The sequence below is a fragment of the Abrus precatorius genome, unplaced genomic scaffold (genome assembly GCF_003935025.1).
Source record: "Abrus precatorius isolate BTA unplaced genomic scaffold, Abrus_2018 Scaffold10, whole genome shotgun sequence".
In the NCBI taxonomy this organism is placed as follows: domain Eukaryota; kingdom Viridiplantae; phylum Streptophyta; class Magnoliopsida; order Fabales; family Fabaceae; genus Abrus; species Abrus precatorius.
The window spans coordinates 4,366,028-4,387,299 of NW_020874292.1; the positions used below are offsets into that span (position 1 = coordinate 4,366,028).

Here is a 21,272-nt window from a genome sequence, read left to right on the forward strand (position 1 = left end):
ACCCTCACTCTTATCATTACTCTTTTTTTTTAATCTCATGGGAAACCTCACCTGACAGTGACTCCTCCTTACTTTACTCACCAAATTGTCTTACAGTACCCCTTTCAAAGCAAAACCGATAGAGCTACATCGAAGGTTTCTTGCTTAGTTCCATGGAGAGTGGTTTGTTTCCATGGATTACGCTCTTGGTGGTGTGTGTGTCTGTTCTTTCCTCGGAATCCAAGTATATAAAGTACAACACTACCTCGTACATTGTTCCTGGGAAGCTCAACGTTCACTTAGTTCCTCACACTCACGACGACGTTGGATGGTTGAAGACCATTGACCAATACTACGTTGGTTCCAACAACTCCATTCAGGTCACTCACACGTTCATTCATGCTCTTTCTCTCTTTCTATCAATGTATCTCAGTTAAGATCTTGACGTGTTGGGGAAGTGCAGGGAGCGTGTGTTCAAAACGTGTTAGATTCCCTGGTACCTGCATTGTTGGCAGATAAGAATCGCAAGTTCATATATGTTGAACAGGCAAGCTAGCTTAATTTGCATCCAATGTCTTGCTTTGAACCATGTCATGGATTCATAAATGTTACTGTATGTGATTGTGTATTACTATTGCAGGCATTTTTCCAGCGATGGTGGAGCGAACAAAGTGAGGCTGTTCACCGCGTAGTCAAGAAGCTGGTCAACTCTGGTCAATTGGAGTTCATGTATTCATCTATCTCATCTTTCTTCATACTGTTTCGGTTAGCTTGTAGAAAGTGGAGATTTGAAAGATTCATAAATGATAGCTACCTTACCGCTTTCTGCCTATTCAATGAAGCACATGATTATTAGTTATTGAATTTTTTTTTTCTTTTTAAATCAAGTTGACAATACATTGCAAATTATAGTTAGGAATTAATAACATAATTTGGGTGAGTTTGAATACACTGATTAATTAAACGCTTATTTAATAAGTTCTTTTTAAATGATAGCTTATGCATTAAATATAACTATGAAACCTTTTAGGATAAGATAAAACAATTTATTTTGATAAGTTATATTAATAAATTTATTGAAATAAACTAAAAAAAACTTATTGGAGTCTTCAATTATTTTGATAAGTTATTTATAAGCTCTTCTAAACAGGCCTTTTATCCAAAACTTTTGGTTATTCTTTAACTAGTGTTATAAGGATATTGGTTAGTATTTGGCTTAATTATTATAACACTAAGCAAAAGTATTTTTGTTTTCCATTATTGCAAGTCAATGGAAATTTGATAAGTGACAGCTGTTTTTCTGTTTTGAAGTACTAGTATTACATTGAGTTAGCTTCAAGGATTTTCCTTTGCAGAAATGGTGGTTTTTGTATGCATGATGAGGCTGCTACTCATTATATTGACATGATTGATCAGACAACTCTTGGGCATCAATTTCTCAAAGAAGAATTTGGCGTGACTCCGAGAATAGGATGGCAAATTGATCCATTTGGGCATTCTGCAGTGCAGGCCTACTTGTTGGGAGCAGAGGTACTGTTTAGCCCAAGTATATACTAGATTTGATTGAGAGAAAAAAATTATATTAAAGTTGATTTATCAACATAATCTCCTTATTTTTTCTGTATAGCGTTGCTACTTGTTTCTTGAGCACAATCGTTGTTGGCATAGGTTGGATTTGACTCTCTATTCTTCGCACGGATAGACTACCAAGATAGAGCTAAGAGAAAAAATGAAAAAACTCTTGAAGTTGTGTGGCGGGGCTCTAAGAGTCTTGGTTCATCTTCACAGGTGAGTAATCCAAAGTGGTTCATGTTTATATTGATGCTGCATAGGACAAGAAAACAATGTTCTTTGCTTGCTTCTGTTTGATTCACTTAATTGTCCCTTAAATTCTTTTACTTACAAATCCTTAAAATTGTTAATGGTTACAGATATTTTCTGGTGCATTCCCTGAGAATTATGAACCTCCCAGTGGATTCTACTATGAAGTAAATGACGATTCTCCCATTGTTCAGGTAAGATCCAAGTCAGATATTGTCATAGGGACAATTTCATTTTGTTTGAGTGTTAAGTAGACTTTTTCCTTTTTCTTTTTTCAACCTGAAGGATGATGTCAATTTATTTGATTACAATGTCCCCCAAAGAGTAAATGAGTTTGTCACAGCTGCAATATCACAGGTATGAAATTTATCATAAGACTCGATGTTTGGTTCTATAAACTGCAGTTGGCTTTATTTAAATGATTTTACTATATAGAATTGATGTGTCTGAAATTATGAGAAATGAAAATAGAAATACTCCAAATGAAATACTATTTTCAATTCATATTTATTGTGATTCAAATGATCTAAAGCTTATCAGTTCGACATAGAAAATGATTTGAGTCAGAAATTCCAATGGCTGTCCTGTTTCAGGCCAAAATTATGCGCACAAATCACATAATGTGGACAATGGGGACCGATTTCAAGTACCAGTATGCAGAGACCTGGTTTCGGCAAATGGACAAGTTTATTCACTATGTTAATCAAGTTATTATCTGTTACTCTTTGCTTAATTGAGATTTTCTTTTTCTGTTTACTTAATTATTGCATTTTAGCTATTTAATATTGTTCTCCTTGACCTGCTAAGTTTGACTGATCTAATCCAAGGTAAAATATATTCACTTTGCAGATAAATGACATTTTATATGATTTACTAAGCTACCTAATTTTCCATTGTCCATCTGCACATGAATTCAAATCAAATTCACCTTTTCTTTTTAGTTTAGAGTGCTTTGACATACTAATGTGACAGATGGATAATGCTTATTTAGGATGGCCGTGTTCATGCCCTATACTCGACTCCATCAATATATACTGATGCAAAACATGCTGCAAATGAGGCCTGGCCAATCAAGACTGATGACTTCTTTCCGTGAGTTCCAAATGCAAAATGTGCAATATATGAGCTACCAACTCAATCATGTTCAAGAAAAAGCTACACATTGTAGCTTATGGTTGCAACATGATTTTGGTCTACTTGGAAGAGCTTATTGAAACAACTTACTACTCCAATAAGCTCTTTTAAACTTATTTCAATAAGCTTCTTGTTATAGCTTATCCAAATAAGCTGTTTTCATCTTATTCCAATAGGTTTCATGGTTAAATTGATGGTGTGAGCTATCATTTTATTAAATAGCGCTTAGTTAAACTATGTCTTCAAATGCACCTTTGAGAATAACATTTGGTTGGCTGCACTTCCTACATCAACAATGGCTTCATGTTTAGCTGCATATTTAACTTTCTTCTTCTTTCTCAATTTATAATCTCATATTTTAGACCATGCATTCATTAGGTATGCTGATCGTGTAAATGCCTATTGGACGGGATATTTCACAAGTAGACCAGCTCTCAAAGGTTATGTTAGATTGATGAGTGGCTACTACTTGGTAAACCTTCTAACTGTTGTTAATTGAATTAAGTATTTGGTTAGATTTAAGATACTCTAAGAGGATCCTCTTTTCAGATGGAAGCTGTGATTAAGAGTATGATAAATTTATAATTGATTCAACCTTGCTTTCCACTGGAGTGAATATTTTGGAATGTTATCAGAATTCCCCAACTTGCCTCTTATTGCCCTTCAATCTTGAAACAGGCAGCAAGGCAGTTGGAGTATTTTAAAGGGAAGAGTGCCTTAGGTCCTAAAATTGACCCTTTGGCTGAGGCTTTAGCTATTGCTCAACATCATGATGCAGTATCTGGTACAGAAAAGCAGCATGTTGCTGATGATTATGCTAAACGACTTTCAATAGGATACACAGAGGTAATAATAATGTTTTTTCTCTTTGAACTTTATTGTCTTAATTATAACCCCAATTTTTTTTTTTACCTTTTCAATGTCTTATTTAGGCTGAAAAAGTTGTTGCAACATCACTTGCATGTTTGACAGAGGGGGCAACTAAAACAGGTTGTAGGAGTCCACAGATTAAATTTCAACAGGCAAGCAGTGATGTTCCTTTGTTCAACAATTGTGAACTGTTGTACCCTGCTTACTTTACTAGCCTACGGTCTGTTGATTACTAGTCTTCAAATAACATCATAAGGCATATGGCTTTGTGATGACTACAATTTATTGCATAATTCAATCTATAGAGTAGATTACGTTCAAGATAAATTACTCAGTACTATGGTTACCCCTAAATGTGTATCATTTTCCTTCCCTTTTCTTTTTCTTTTGTATGACAAAGAAGCTCATGAACTTATGCATGTCAATGCTCTGATAATATCACTTTTGACAGAGATAATCCAAAAATTCAATGCTGGTAATCCTATGCCTTTTTTTCTAAAATTTTTACATATATTTCATGAATTAACCATTGTTTCTTTTGAACATTTTTTATGGAATCAACAAAATTATTATTCAAGAAAATAGTGTCTACAGATTTTGAGAAGAAGAGACTACAAGGATTTACAGGCCTTTCATGCGTGTTTTACTGGAGCAGATGCATTTAATAGACTAAAGCATCAGTAATTGTTATGCACCATTATCTATGTAACAAATTTGAGAAGGTTTCAGGTTTTTTTGAATCCTTTTAGACATTCATATTTTTTCCCAATGAGAAATTATCAAGGAAGTAAAACAAAATCAGGAATTTACAATTCATAACTATCAGAAAGCTTATTATGCAATTTCTTGAAGTAGTTTCTAGCCAATTATCCACTCAGCACAAAATAAAAGCAGTAAATGAAGTGAAAAGTTGCATTACTTTAAGAAGCAAAGTTGAATAATTGGTCGGGTCATTTCATTGCATCCATTGTTTTCTATTTTAACTCGTTTTATTTCTTCCATCTTGTCATTACAGTGTCCACTTCTGAACATAAGTTACTGTCCTGCATCAGAAGTTGACTTCTCAAGTGGGAAAGATCTGGTGAGAAGCTATGACATCTAATCTTTTGCTAATTACAATGCAATAATCTTACATAACAAGATTTTCCCACTGTATTGCTTCCTGTAGGTGGTTGTTGTTTACAATCCTTTAGGATGGAAAAGAGAGGATGTCATAAGGATTCCTGTGAGTTTCTTCCTTCAATCACACTTCAGTACCTCCTTTCTTCTAATATTTTCTTGTTAAATTATGAATAATCCATGAGCCATATAAATATTATCTGCTACATGCACAAGCATTTATTCAATATTTTGCTTATATTTGCCAATTGATGGCTACTAGGCATAGCATTGTTGTGCTTTTTTTCTTGTGTTGTTGAATTACCTCAAGTATCGGCATGAATGAAGAATGTTTCAATCACAATTTGGACAGTCATATTGCAAGGACAAAACAGTTCATCCTCAAACACCGCTTTTGCTTGACATGACTTGTCTATCAAATTTGTCATAGGTTGTCAATGAAAATGTTGTTGTTCGGGATTCCAGTGGAAAAGAAATCCAATCCCAGCTGCTGCCAATACTTGATGCTATTCATGGTTTAAGAAACTATCACACTGCAGCATACTTGGGGGTGTCTCCAACTGTAAAACCCAAATATTGGCTTGCTTTTTCAGCAACTGTTCCCCCACTTGGTTTTAGCACTTACTATGTATCCAATGCCAAACAAGCAGGTTAGTCCTGATTACTGACTCTCTTCCTGCAACTTGTGCTAACACTAATGCAAATACAAGACAAAACTATATTTTTCCGTGTGAAAGTGAACCTCAGTTTTTCCTAAAGAAGAGTATTTGCAATTGCATTGCAGCTACTATTTCAGATAGATATACAGCATACAAGTCAGAGAATCAGAGTGACACAATTCAAGTGGGCCTAGGAAACTTGAAACTATTTTATTCTGTGAAGGAAGGGAAACTAACCCAATATATCAACAGCAGAAGCAAGGTTTGTGATTTGGATAGCAAATTATTATTTATCCCAATGTATAGCCAAAATCTTAACCCTTCTACATTAATGCTTCCAAAGATGTATTCTGTAAGGTTAACATGACAGTGCGTTCTAAATTTCTGTTCACAATGAAAGGTCCAAGAATCTCTAGAGCAGACATATAAATTTTACACTGGGTATGAATATGATGGAACACGAACTGCTCAGGTGATGACGTTTTTTCTATCCATAGAATTTGAATTGATTATTCATTTTATCAAATGATAGATGGTTATATCATGATTACTTATGGCAAGATATTAATATAAATGTTATGAATTGTTAAAGGCATCTGGAGCATATATTTTTCGCCCCGCTGGTTCAGCGACTCCCATCACACACGTGAAGGTGTGAAATCTTCTTATCTAAATATTTACGTTCAATGGCTAATATTTAATGGTACGAGAAATTAATGAGTTTTTATTTAAAAACCTTTCAGTCTCCTCTCGAAGTTTTTCGGGGACCTATCGTGCATGAAGTGCATCAGGAGATCGATTCGTGGATATACCAGGTATCGTACGTAACATTGTTTTTGGCCCTGATCATTTATTTTTAATGTTATCTCTATATTAAACGAGTTTTTAATCGATTTCAAATATGTCTTCAGAATCTGTTATCGTTGTTATAACAAAGTATAATGTCGTAGGATCAAATTAAAAATGAGTGTAAGTTTTAAAGACAAAAAAAATATGTTATGTTTGGAACTTTGGATGTTATTTTTAATTTGGTCTTTGCAGTATTTCCATGACAATTTTATGATATTATAGAATTTGATTCTTTTAAAATAAAATGTGTAAAGTGAGAAAATAAAAATATATTTATTATTAGTTGAAATTAAAGTACAAAATGAACTTAACCTTTTTGAAATTAATTTTGGATACTTTATTTTATTCAATAGTTATTGGTGGCAATAAGAATAATGAACTGTGTAACCTTGAGTAAACTTTATTAGCAATGTCAAAAATTCAAATCCAGAGCTTTGGAAAGGCTTTACAAACCACTATAAGGCTTGTCAGTCAGAAAAGGTGAATGGTGAAAAAACTCTTAATTTATTGTTTTATGTATTTTTTGTTTTCATTTAAAAAGAGTTGAATTAGAAAATATAAATCATCATGGATTAAGAGTTGTTCATGGTCTTGAAATCGAGTTTTAGTGAACGCAACTCCGTTAAATATTCGGATGGAGAACTTTTTCGTTTTAGTGGTCTAAAAAAAATAGATATTATAGACATAACAAAGAAAATTAATGGTTCTTGATTCTTGATTCTTGATTCTTTCAACCATTGATGGTTCTTATATAGTTACACAAGTGTATGCCACTGAGAAATAACATGAATTCTGTTAAGAACACGAATAAAAGTTCTCAAATCTCTAGAGCATATCCAACGCTGGTTTCTTAAAATTCAAAACCTCTTAAGCAAGTGTATCTTAACATGAATTACCGTTAGAGTGTTCCAAGCTGGCATTTTAAATAAGCAATTATTGCTAATATAAATTCCCGCATCTTATCGGAGAAACAGGGGTTCAATTACACGGGAAAATAAAAAAAATTAACACAAACAGAAAAAAAAAATGAGATATAACTTGGGGTCTATTTAAAAGAAAATAAAGTTGAATGATTGAAGAATATAATTTCTTAAATTATTAAAAGCATAAGAGTGACGTGTCTTTATATGAGTATATAAAAAATATTCAATTAAAATTTAAGCAACTTGATTGTAGTGCAAGGTTTAAGATGCTCTAATGTTTCAATTTATACTTGCGAGAAAAAATAATTATAAAATAATTATTTTATTTTTAATATATTGTATTTTTTATTTTGTGCAAAGTTAAAAAAAATCAGTTAACAATTTTTCTTTAAAAATATTGATTACTATGAAAATATGATATTTTGTAGGAATCCATTTAAGAGTTGCAGAGTTGGAGTTAAAAGTTGCTTAAATAAAGAAAAGTAATGTGTTATTATGTCACTTGCATGAAAATAAAATATAATATAACCAATTTTTAAGAGTTTGAATTTATGTCCCTCATCGAAAGCATCAGTACTCAATATTCGACACCATGGCTTTATTGAACAGATCACTAGACTATACAAGGGGAAAGAACATGCTGAAGTTGAGTTTATTGTAAGTCTTATTTTTCCTCCCTACTTTACCGATGTGGGTAAAAACTTATTCTCTAAGAGCTACTAATCATGATAAAGCTCTTAACATCAGGTTGGACCTATACCCATTGATGATGGTGTTGGCAAAGAAATTGCTACTGAGATTAAAACAAATCTTGCAAGCAGCAAAACCTTCTATACTGATTCCAATGGACGTGATTTCATTGAACGGGTAACTCAAAGAGTTGAGCAATTGAGTTCTAGTTACGGTTTTCCATATGAATGCCTAACCTAATGAATTGTTATGATAATGCATACCTTTAACAGGTTCGAGACTATAGAAAAGACTGGGACTTGGAAGTAAACCAACCTGTTGCTGGAAACTATTACCCTGTATGACATGTTTTGTTGAACCATGTGTGTTGCAAGATGCTACATTTATACACACGAAGACACAATCCTTGAACTTGTTGATTAATGAAATCTAGATTCATGTTTCAGATCAACCTTGGGATTTACCTGAAAGATAAAAGCAGAGAGTTTTCTATATTGGTAGATAGAGCTGTGGGGGGCTCCAGCATTGTAGATGGACAATTGGAGCTAATGGTTCATAGGTTTGTTATGTGGTTCAATTGTTTATGCTCATTATGTATCATTCATAGGTTTGTTATGTGGTTCAATTGTTTATGCTCATTATGTATCATTCAATAACTCCACTGTTTTCATTCTTTCTCCTCCCCTTTTATATAGGAGGTTAATTCAGGATGATTCCAGAGGAGTTGCAGAGGCACTGAATGAAACAGTTTGCATCCACGATAAATGCACTGGATTAACTGTAAGAAAATCTAAGTAGCATTTGAGTTTTGGGTTGGCAAGGATCATAGTTTTCACTTCTGGCTTATTCATCATGTACAATAAATTTTGCAGGTACTAGGAAAGTACTATTTCAGAATTGATCCTGTAGGAGAGGGCACTAGATGGCGTCGATCATTTGGTCAGGAGATATACTCACCCTTTCTTTTGGCCTTCACAGAGGTGGTTAAAGAATGGTTGTTAAAAGTGTTTGTAAAGAGCCCAGTTGGCTGATGTGACTTAATGCTGATGAATGTTTTGTTCATTTTCACACATTTTCTAGAGTGAAGGTAACTGGAGAGATTCTCATGTCACAACCTTCTCAGGAATAGACTCCTCATACCACTTGCCAAATAATGTTGCTATAATAACCCTACAGGTGCATATCTTTCACCCTTTTTAATGAAGAGACATACTATGTCTTAGAATTATCCAAGGACAAGAAAACCAGAACATTTGTCTTTGGCACTTCCTCACACTCCAATAGGCAGTGTAATTAGACCTGTTGATGTTTGTCCTGAATTTAAATTCCTAAATAAGCTGGGTGGTCACTTTGAAAATTTATTTGGTTTTTGCTCACTGCTAATGTCAACCCATCTTCTTGAATTCTGCAGGATCTTGGTGATGGAAAAGTTCTCCTTCGCCTGGCACACTTATATGAGGTATATGTACTTGTTAATAATACACTCTTACATTTTCCTGTATAAGCAAGAGGTGAATAGTTCTAATCTTGTTTTGAAAATTATCCAACCATGTAATCTGGCTTTAGCAAGTTATATAAAACTTTTCAGGCCATATGATCTTTCTAATATACTACTAAAGAGTCATGATATGATTTTGTTTCTGTTCTGCATCATAGGCTACTGGTTATTTGTACAAGAGAAATTCTAGCAACATACGCTCTAACATACTTCTCTCTATTGACTAAAATTTATTGAAAACTATAAGAGTATAAGAGAGAAACATTAATGTAGGAGTGAGAAAGAGTGTGACCTACATGATTTTGATAGTTTCTAATAAATTTTAACTAATAATAGAGAGTGTGTTAGTGAGAGAGTGTTGCTAGCATTTCTCATTTGTATAATAGCTTATAATATACTATTGTGCAAGTGATTTCTTAGAAGCCAATTAAATGATTTTATCACACTGAGTTCTTTTTCTTTACCAATGCAAGATTGGTGAGGACAAGCATTTTTCAGGCAAGGCAATTGTAGAACTTCAAAAGGTGTTTCCCAACAAACAGGTAGAACAACATGATAACCTATAATCCTGTAATAGCTAATTATTTCATACTACTATTTAGCATGCTTTTTCCAATGCGTTTCATATGTAATTCCCTTGTATTCAGATAAATAAAATAACTGAAGTGAGCTTGTCAGCAAACCAAGAAAGAATAGAAATGGAGAGAAAAAGATTGGTTTGGCAAGTTGAAGGGTCACTTCCAGAACCCAAGGTGTCAAGGGGAGGACCAGTAGATCCAGAGAAGCTAGTTTTAGAACTTACTCCAATGGAGATACGGACCTTCATTATCAATTTTAGACATTAAAGGTTCACCAGGACCATATAACTAAATAAGCAATGCTAATTCTATCATATAAAAAAAATTGTATCTGGATCCAACCCAAGGTCATTGCCAATAAATTGCATCACTCTTCCCCTTATCTCTTGACATCTAATAATTTATTTTGGTCCATATCTAATTAAAATTTACGACTCTTATATAAGTATTTTGTCAAATCAGACAGAATTCCTTAAACTCCAATTTTTGGCAGGAATAGTTGTTAGCTATTTAGAAGCATATAACTTGATAAGCACGACCTTAGCAAATGTCATCCTTCTGGAGGTTGACTTATTTTTTCAGAACTAATAGATGTTAGATTGATCCAAATAGGGTTATTTTAAAAACTAATTTTTAAAAATAGGCAATTTCATAAACAAAATATTGAGATTGGTAATTTCAACGGGAAAAATTAAAGCAAAAGGTGATACAAACCAAAGTATGACATGCGTGATGCTCTTTCAAAAGATGCCACATATATAATAAATATTTACAATTAAAATAGAGTTAAAAAAATATTAAAATTGAACTTTTACTATGTGAAAAGAAAAGTACAATTTTTTTTTTAATTACAAGGAGAGAACAATAACCATAGTATATATAATACATATTTGCAAAACTAAACTTTTACTATGTAGAAAAAAAATACAATTTTTCTCTAATTATAAGGAGAGAACAATAATATCATCTCTTAATAATATAGAAGAAAACAACATAAAAGAAACCTCATAGGAGAAACTCTAACTTCTCTTCTTTGTATCTATCTATACTTAGGATACTCAGTGCTCTAAGAAATGAGATGCATTACAAAATGACTATAACTTTTCATTGTAATACCAAAATTATAGGAGATTTATTCTCCTTTCTTCACAGTTTAAGGATAACTATAGTAACGAAGATTTGCTATGCTACTTCCTTTTCAATTATTCCTTTATATATGTCTAAGCCATAAAAGTGGCTTCACCACAACATCATCTCTTTACATGTGTAGCATGTTTTGATGTTGTGAAATGCATTTTACTTTTATCATGTTAATATAATAATATTAAGTAATATTTAATTTTTTAATGTATAACAATAACTATTATAATTTACATAAGTATCATATTATCTTGTTGGAGTAAATGTTTACTAATTAAATTTGAAGACTATATTACTACCAAAAGTAATGACGCTATAATGTGTTATTTCTTGGTGTGTAACACCTTTTCATTGTACTTAACACATTTAATATTTTATTTTTGATAGAAAAAAGTAAAGAAATAATTAAAATAAAATAATTATAGTCTTAGATATCAGATTTCTCTAACATCAACCTCAAGAAATAATCTCAAGTTTATAGGAGATGAGACTCAATATTTAAAACCACAATCTAAAGAAGCTCTTAACTTAGCTAAAAAATATGCACATTTGTTGCCTTCACATAGAATGTGTCTAATAGTGATTTGCCAATCTTTTCTCAACCACTTCTTTATATCCTAGATGAAATTAGCATACTTATGAAAATGTAGAACAACTTTCATCACAAGGTTTATGACTTTTGTCACATTAGAGTAACATAAGATATGCTGGATATTTAGATTCATTTTTAACCCTTAAAGCATGACTATAAGTTTAGCATTCCTCTAAGCCAATTTCCATACTTAATTCTAATAAGAGCACCAAAACTAGCTCTTCTTGTACTCTCTATACACTTTCATCAACATTAAGAATGAATTCAAAATTTTGATCAACCTCCTAACAAACCTAACACTTTAGGCGGGCCTAAGATTGTTGCACTTATTCACATAAATGAAGTTGATTAGCAAGATTTATAACATCAACCATCATTTTGTAAATTGAGATCTTTTTTCCAACAATACAATCAATATTCCTAGCCATCATATCAACCATAGTGTAACTAAATATAAAGGAGAATTTCTTTTATGTTGAGTCATATCCAATTGTTGACAGCAAAAGAAGATGCAAACCCTTCAATCTATATACTTGCACGAACTTAGATTTTTCGAATTGTTGGACAGCTCTGACACAATGAAGAATATCTTCAGTGTAAATGTAACACCTCGAGTAAGAAGGTAAAGACGTCAAGTTCTTATTATGCCTTAAGAAATTTATGAGAAGGACATCATAATAAATAAGGCAAACTAAGAATTTAATCTTTTAAACAAAAGGAAGACACCAAATCCACTTCCAACTAATGTACTAGTATGGTGTTCTCCCACCAATAAACCAATTAAAGTCTCATTTTTTGGTCAAAATCTAAACAATAGTCTTATTGGCGCTTCTCCTACTAACATTCCTATTGTATTTGTTTGCTGTCATGGTTAGTTATATAATTTCTTTTCAAATTGTTTGACCAAATAAACTTGTCCTCAACATAACTATTAATTGATAGGTTCAATTCATGAATGACTGAGGTAATTGATGTTGGTATTAAAGTGGCAATTTGAGAAAAATTTTACACTTGTTGGATCTAAACGTCTTTAACTTGCAACTCTATATCTTGAATGTTAACATAAAAAGTGTAATCACATAATTTGCCTAGTCTCGATAAATTATGATACAACAAGGAAACTTATCCATTACCAAGTCGAAAAATAAATTTATCCCTCATAATATTTTTTTTTTTTTGATTATTTGTCAAGAGTGAGACCCTTTATCTTTATTATGATGTAACAAATTATCTTCCTTTACATATTTTATTACAAGCAGTTGAACCCAAAATTTGTCTCTTTTGTTCATCATTTCTCAAACTTTTATACCCAATAAAGCCACATTAGCTTTCTTAGTTGTTCTCAGACCAAGTCTACCATTTTGGATTCTATGAGTGATTGTGTTCCAGTTCATCAGGTTAATTTCCTTTCTGTCATTATTCTGCCAAAGGAAATCCCACATACACTTATCAATTGAGTGACAAACAGATTAAGACAGTTAATATAATTATATGTTGTATGTTGAGAATGTTGTAATACCTAACTTAGTTAGAGTTAAATGTGCTGCTTTATTAAGGAAACTATACTTTCAATTAATAAGTCTATGTAAAATTTTCTCCCCAATGAAGTCAAAGTGTCTTCTTTTCACTCTACATAAGATCATTAGAAAACCTAAATATTTATAAAGAGAAGAAGTAAAACAAATACCTAAAATGAAGGTGAACTTGACTTGTTTCCAACTATTGGAACCAACTGAAGCATAAATCTGATATTTTTTCAAGTTAACCTTCATACCAAACATAGTACTAAACTAGTCAAGAATTTCTTTTATGATTTTGATTTTAGAGCTTTTAACTTTGACAAATAAAAGCACATCATCAACAAAAAAGTAGATGGGATAAGCTAGGTCATTTTTACTAACCTTGACTGGGTGCACTGATTATTCTTCACAAAATTTTCTATAGCAAGAACCAACACTTCCATACACAAAAGGAAGAGATATGGAGAGAGTGGATCACCTTGGCAGAGGCTGCAATTTGAAGAAAAAAAAAATCTTATTTGTAACACCTTATATTTCTTTCCTCAATATATGATAAATTTTCATAAAAATTAATATGGTAAAATAAATTTTCCTTCAAAACTTTCTAATAAGGAAAGACATTGAAATGATATAAGGTTCATAGAGTAAAATTTCATTAATTCATAAGTACTTTAGGAAAACAAAGATTCTAAAGTTTTCATCAGAAATAAAGAGGAATAGTAGTTTTACAACTGTTTCAAAAGAATGCTATGGAACTGAAAATATTCATTACATAACTCAATATAACTAAGTCCTATAGCAGTTCTCATCCATCCATGCACTGTGAGCCTGGTACTATTCAACCTGGTTTCCTGAAAAATGTTGTGTAAGGGTGAGTCTCTACCCTACCACTCATACATAACATATACATTCTTCACAAAACACATCTTATCACGATTATAGAAAACATCATGGCATTACATATCACAAGGTTATATAAAGCATATTCTCATCTCAACGCGTATTACATTACACAGATTCACAATTTCTTTTACTTTTATCCGCGCTTACCGCACCCTGTGGCCACAGTTATCCGATGCCTCTATCTCGAGGTCTTACACATTCATGTAAATAGTCGCCGGATGGCCCAATGCAATACGGATACAACGCATGCAATAGACAGCCCCTTAGCAAAGGTAATGGTCAGGAGTCAAGTCGAGAAATGAGTGTGTGGCCATGTGGTGCATTCGAACACAATATTCCGTGCACAATCCTGAATGTCACTCACCACCCTACATTTCCCCAAGATATCCCATATCGTCTCCATCTTCCACTTCCCCAGTGTATCTCTGTAACTATTTACATCATATCTTTTTCCATCTCATACTCTTTCGAGTATATTCACATGTTTACATATGCTATTTCTCATGTTCACACATATTTTTCATCATATTTCCACATACTTTTCATCATATACATCAAACCATGGCATATTAACAATACACATCATTTTTACATGAAACACAATATATTCAAACATAAAACTTCCATCTCTTTGTATATTTCATATCACAAAATCATATAATCATATCAACTATCCTCAATATACCTTATCATGCCTTATTTGGACATAATATCACATTTTCACCATGTATTCATCATAAATCACATAAACAGCCAATTATTCTCACTATTCACCGATTATTTTTCATAAAACAAGGATTATTCCACATATAATCACATACATGACAAGATCTATGAGAATACAAGTAATAAACATAACAAAATGATAAAGTAGAGCCCCCTTACCTCAAAACAGAGCTTTTACAAGGATTTAACCGAAGGTTTAACTCTAGAACGGAGGTTTTCCTAAGAATATCATGAACATCTATAAGAAGAAGAAGAAGAAGAGAAACGAACGGTAAATCTAACTTCAAACTTAGAAAAACTTACTTGTAATCCTTTAGATCGAACGTAGAATCACAAATCTGAAGAAAAATCTAAGTTTAGGAGGTTTAGTATGGGAGAAAATGGCGAGATATGACCTTAGAACCTTTGAGAACCTTGGATAGGAGTGAAGAAATGAAAATTTCGTCTGCAACCCCCTTTTTATAGAAAATTTTTGAAGTTACTGTTTCACCGTCGGAAACACTGTTCACCGCCTTACTGTTCATGCCGGAAACACTGTTCGCGGTAACTGTTCACGGATTGTACGCGTACTGTACGCGGATGTGACGTCAGCCATGACATCATGCTGATGTCATTGATGACGTCATCGTCACTGTACAAAGGCGGTTTAACTGTTCATACGCGGTTTACTGTTCATCGACACTGTTCATAGGCGGTTTTACTGTTTACTTTTTTTTTTTTTAATAAATTCTATCCAAATCTATTCCAATTATACTTTAACAAACCTCATTTTATTTAAATCAAAATATAGGATGTTACATTATTTCTATTCCATAAAATGCTTATGGATGGGTAGTAACATAATGCATAATAAGAGTCACAATTTTATTTGGAAACCCTAAAGTTTAGGAGAGTATGCTTAAGAATCTCCAATCAATGTGGTCATAATCTTTTTCTAGGTCTAATTTAAAGGCAACATTCCATTTTCTCCTCTTGGACTTTTGTATTATATAAATTTTTTTTGCAAAATAATTGCATTGTTTGTAGTACTCCAACCTAGAAAAAGTACTCTAAAGAGGCCCAATAAAGTCATTAAGAACAGTTCTCAAGTACTATTAACAAGTACTATTATAATGATTTTGTAAAGGACATTGCAAAGGCTAATTAATAGGCTGAAATTCTTTGAAATTGCTAGGATGATCCACTTTTAGAATGAAAGAAATAAAAGCCTATGACAACTTGCTTTCAAAGGTGTCTTTCTCAAAAGCATCAGTAACTAATTTGCTTATATCACTACCTATTACATATCAATATTGTCTATAGAAAATTGCTTGGAACCCATTAGGTTTAGGAGCCTTGTAGGAGTGCTCCACATTAAAAGCATCATTGGGCATGAAAAAATGGGGTGTTATGGTCTCTAAGCTTAATCCTATTTTGTATGAACTTTTGGTACCATAAAAGTTCTTCCTAAAAAGGAACTTTATTATACTCAATTTGTAATTGCCTTTCGATATGAGTAAGGTAAGCTGAGTCATCCCTCTCGAACCCCTTTTGAATCCTTCTAATTATGGCTTTAATGTTTTTCTTGTTCTGAGTAATATTACCAAAAGTCTCATAGTTGAAAAATGATAGAATCATTTATAACTCTCTGAAGTGATAAGAAGGGATTTCCCCTACCTTTCTTCTAAGGCTTAGAAACAACTAAATCACCATTTTTGTGAACTATCCAAGTTGCTTGAAAGAAAAAAGGTCAGGGCCCACACACTTGGGGAAGACAACTATACCTTAACAAGTAGGGACTATGATCAGAATGCAAAAGAGTAAGTGTTTCCATAAAGGCTTCTAGAAAGCTTCATAACAAAGTTAGATTTGTCACACATTTGTCTAATTTCTTTGAAAGATTGCATTTACCATTTTGATTCCTATGCCAAGTGAATACACAACCTGATGAAGAAATATTGGTTAAGCCATACTCATTAAGTCTGGTACTAAACATCAAAGTTGTGTTGTATAAATAAAACTCTCATTTTTGCTCAAAAGGGAATTACACCTCATTGAAGTCTCTAATCAACATCCATAGAGTAGAAAAATTGAATGAACACCCATTAAGATTATTCATGTATCTTCTCTTTTGGTTGCCACAGGGCTAACATAAACATAAGTGCAATGTCATTTTTTGTCCATTACTCTTATTTATTGGTGATAAAATGAGGGTCAATATGAGTTACCAATAGGATGAACTAATTATTTTCTTTTGCAAGAATCCATAAACCACCTGAATGTCCTTAGGCCTCAACTACTGAGACCTGTAAATAACTCACTTTTCTCCAAAATTGAGAAGTTTTAGTGAACTCAATGTGAGTCTCACAAAGAAAAAGCATCATAGATTGATATCTATTAAGAAGATCATTGACATGCCTTTGTTCCCTCATGTTACCCACTCCTCTAATATTCTAGGAAAGGATTGAAAGCTCTTTAAATTCTAACATCATGACAAGGTGAGTCATAAGGATATGAGATTCAAGCATTAAAGGGTTTATCTCCAACCATTTCCACCATAAACTCCCATTTATTTCTTGTCGTTGATCCTAAAACTATGGTGTTTGTTAATTGTGTCTCTAAAAATTTAAAATGATTTTTTTGGTTAAGTTCTATGTTCATGGTTTGACCTCTATCAATTGTTACACCCTTACTGAGTTGACTCAGTGAGTTGGGATTAAGCGTTTATTTATTGTCATGTAAATAACCTTATGCTGCATATGACCTGTCACACTCTTGGAATGTGGGTCTAAAAATTTGGCTTGCTGAGCCCGCTACTTGTTGCCCTTTCATTCCTTGTTTCCCATGACCAATTGTATGAAGATCACCCTTTTGTCTTTATTATTATTATTATTATTATTATTATTACCAAATTTGAGAATTTTGATTTGCGGGTCCTGATTCTTTTTAGAGACAGCATTAAAGGCAGCTAAAATAGTCTTTTCTTTTTCTTTGCAAGCTCCTTGTCTTGCTTAGGTCCAACCGTTTCTTAGTTAGGTTTCTTTCGCCTAGTAGCCACAAGTCACTCCTCATGTACCTTATCATTATTCTTATTTTTTGCAAACTGTTACAATAGCACAATTGCCTCCCTCCATGATTTTCTCATATCATTATTATCATCATTATTTGTAACCGTTACAGTTTTCATATTTGCCCATTACTGTATCGTTCCACCAACCATTTCATCTATTACCTCTAGTGGGACAGTAGAGGTAGTGCAATCCATTGAACAATGGCCACATTTGCACTAAGAACAAAACACATAAAGCTCCTCGTATTTAACCTTGTACTAGTGACACTTTAACCAAACCTTTCCTACCGCTAGTTGGGTTAAATCTAACTCCACACAGACCCTAGTGAACCTTTTCCATTCTACATTCAATGTATTCTTGTCAACATGAACATGTGTCTCATACATAAGCCATTGCCAAGAGAAAACTTTCATAATAAAAAAACCAAAAACCAAATTTAGACTTGGAAAACGAATCCATCGTATAAGTGACTTTAGTGGATGGAGAAACAAACTCTGAGGATCAATTCATGACAGCGAGGTATTGATTAAAGATCATCCAAGATTCTCTATTGATTATCATCTCTATTTTAGCGTAATAGTCAAATTTAACCATATAAAATCTATTGGTCACATCCATGATGTCAAAGTCTTTTATAAGCTTTCACAACTGCTTCAAATGATCATTCATTGCATTGAATTCCATAATTTTTTCTAATAGCTTAATTACTAAAACATCCGCTTATAATTGATATAATTCACAAAATATTTTATTGTTAACATAGACCTTTTATGTTAGTTTATTACTTTCTTCTAGTTTTACATGCACAAACTTTTGCTCTAATTAATCTATTTTTAGTTGTAAGTGGGACTTTGACTCCCATGACAATTTTTCTAAATGATATCTTCAAAGGTTATAAGGTAGAACTTCTATCCAGCAGTATTTTGGCCATAAAAACATTTTCCTCCCGATAACATGAGAAATAGTTTCGTTTGCGACAAGTGCATCGAGGTCGGCATAGTACAATTTTGTTATTCTTGTTCTACCAAAGTCGCCACTGTCCTTCTTCACTCGACGGGTATTATTATTAAATTTGGCAACGTAAAGGAATGATTATTCACAGTGATTCCTCCTTCTAATTGACACAAATCGAAGAAATAGCACGCGATGTGTGAAACATTGATTCTCTGTTCTAACATGGAATTGTATAGAATAGAAGACATGTAGTAATCACAGTGCACTTGAGCAACCCAAATCTTGATGATGGAAGTAGAAGTTCTAATATTTTGTTTGCAAAATTACTTATTTTGAAAAATTAGTTTTTAAAATAATAATATTTGAGTCAATCAGCCACTAAGATAGACCTGTCAAAAAGGGTCAAGAGGCCAGCCCTACCCAACCCTAAAATAATCCATCCAGTCCTAAATATTATATTAATTAAAAATAATAATTTAGCCCTAAGTTATTTAGCCCATAATATATGGGTTACAGTAGAGTTATCCATGGGTTAGCCTTGACCCAGAAATTTTACCCGAAATCTCAAAATTTACCCAAATCATAAGGACCCTAACTCTTCACGGGCTCTTCAAGGTTGTGCCTCATCCTACTCCTTTGCGCTCTACTTCTCTTCACCGCTCATCCTACTCTAATTGTAACTTGCTTTTCTTACTCTAATTGTAACTTGCGCAGAAAGCACGCATTCAAATTTGGCTCTTTGAGCAAAAGGATTTGAGGATTGAAGGTCGAATCATCGTGAATCTTGTTTTTTATGCTTGTTTGTTGCCTGGGTGCTCGTCAAAGTTGTGTTTTAAAATGCTTTTCAAGGAGATGGAAAGTCTTCACCAAGGGGGAAGACATTGTAACATTGTTTAGAATTATTATGTGATTATCGCTATACTGGATTATGAGGGAATTTCGTTTAATGACTGTGTTCTATTGTTGTATTTGTAGTCCTTGTCTGTGCTAAAGTTATATTATTATTATCTTAATTGGTTAAGTGGTTAAGTTCATTTGAAATTAGAAAAGCTCCTCTGAACTGAACTTATTCTATGCCTCCTGTTATAAATTAGAAATGTGTCACTATTATTTCTCTTTCCAAATTCTTCATTCAATTTTTGAGTTGTCAAGATGTCATATACAACTAGTACGAAAAATATAACACTATGTTGAGATTAAAGAAAAAAAAAACTGACAAAGGTAACTTTGGTTTAATCAAATCAAATTAAGAATTATATTTTTCTATTTTATATATACACCGTTTCAAAACAGATAAGATAGAAAATAACCCAGGAGATCATGATACAAAATTAAAAATCATTGCTTCATAATAAAGATATCATTTTAGATGACAAGATATGATGTCCATCTTTATACATGCACGTCATTTTGCTGTACTTTATCAGGATGAATGCACAATGTAGCTTTCCTATAAGCCTTTTTAACAATAGCAGCTGTAATCAAATCAGTCAAAGAAACTGGCTCATAGAATCTCTCTTAAAAGTTTGTGATATAGTCTTCTTATTTTTTGTATTCTTGGTGCACCGAAAAATATACACACATTTTCTTTTCTTTCTCCATTTTTTTCATATCAGAATATTGGCCATTGCTAGCAGCAGATGTATTTCCAATAGGCTTGAAACCTCCTACCCAATTTTTAAGTCTTTTTGATAAGTTTTCCCCCAATTTGTTGCCCCACCTGAATGGATATGGATACACATGCCATTTGGCAGTATGACTTGTTGAAGAACATGTACAGCTAGGTGTGCAGCAGTATCACAAGATCAAGACAAAAGCTTGTGCAATAATTTGTATAATTCTTATACAACAAAGTAAGAAATAGTAAAAATAAAGATATAAAATAAGATGATTTGTTGTGCTTTGCTTGCAGTCTTACTTTTGCAGGTTTTTGTTCAATATTTACATACATGATAATATCATATTGACTTTAATATTGCAAGTTGTTGTTCTACTTCATATAATCATTACTTCTGCTGCAATTTGCTATTCGATTTTAGTAATTCTCAGGTTAGTTTAGTGTTTTTGTGTATATTCTTCAAATTTTATACCAAAGCCTTAATCAAGATACCTTTATATTTTGACTTTTGTGGTTACTCATGTGTCTATTTTGGAAGAATTTGCTAATAGAATATTACTTTAAATTGCTAATAGATTTAGCAGAATTTAGTAATTTCATAAAATAATAGTTTGCTGATATAGTTTTTATAATATATTTTGCTTTAATA

At 32.6% G+C, this 21,272-nt stretch overlaps 1 protein-coding gene across 7 annotated transcripts; it reads left to right on the forward strand.

The window, feature by feature from the left end:
- Positions 1-125: 125 nt before the first annotated feature.
- On the forward strand, positions 126-10,407 carry LOC113865966 (probable alpha-mannosidase At5g13980). Of its 7 annotated transcripts, none has more exons than XM_027500813.1 (29): positions 126-359; positions 443-526; positions 620-708; positions 1,335-1,509; positions 1,648-1,767; positions 1,911-1,994; positions 2,086-2,157; positions 2,394-2,507; positions 2,792-2,892; positions 3,313-3,406; positions 3,613-3,780; positions 3,867-3,956; positions 4,820-4,885; positions 4,973-5,029; positions 5,354-5,573; positions 5,708-5,844; positions 5,983-6,054; positions 6,175-6,234; positions 6,326-6,397; positions 7,964-8,011; positions 8,102-8,221; positions 8,317-8,382; positions 8,491-8,603; positions 8,740-8,824; positions 8,917-9,027; positions 9,125-9,220; positions 9,456-9,503; positions 10,016-10,084; positions 10,190-10,407. In XM_027500813.1, the coding sequence occupies exons 1-29, from the start codon at positions 153-155 to the stop codon at positions 10,385-10,387; spliced, it is 3,036 nt and encodes a 1,011-aa protein (XP_027356614.1). In that variant the 5' UTR covers positions 126-152; the 3' UTR covers positions 10,388-10,407. The 7 variants fall into 7 exon arrangements, 6 of the variants coding, with proteins under 6 accessions (XP_027356614.1, XP_027356605.1, XP_027356630.1 ...); XM_027500804.1 differs by having other exon boundaries at positions 8,917-9,024; XM_027500829.1 differs by having other exon boundaries at positions 8,917-9,024; positions 10,221-10,369.
- Positions 10,408-21,272: the final 10,865 nt, after the last annotated feature.

Coding starts and splice junctions, on each gene's coding strand:
- LOC113865966 (XM_027500813.1), top strand. CDS start 153: ATGGAGAGTGGTTTGTTTCCATGGATTACGCTCTTGGTGGTGTGTGTG. Junction 709..1,334: donor TCTGGTCAATTGGAGTTCAT/GTATTCATCTAT, acceptor TTTCCTTTGCAG/AAATGGTGGTTTTTGTATGC. Junction 6,398..7,963: donor TCGATTCGTGGATATACCAG/GTATCGTACGTA, acceptor TTTATTGAACAG/ATCACTAGACTATACAAGGG.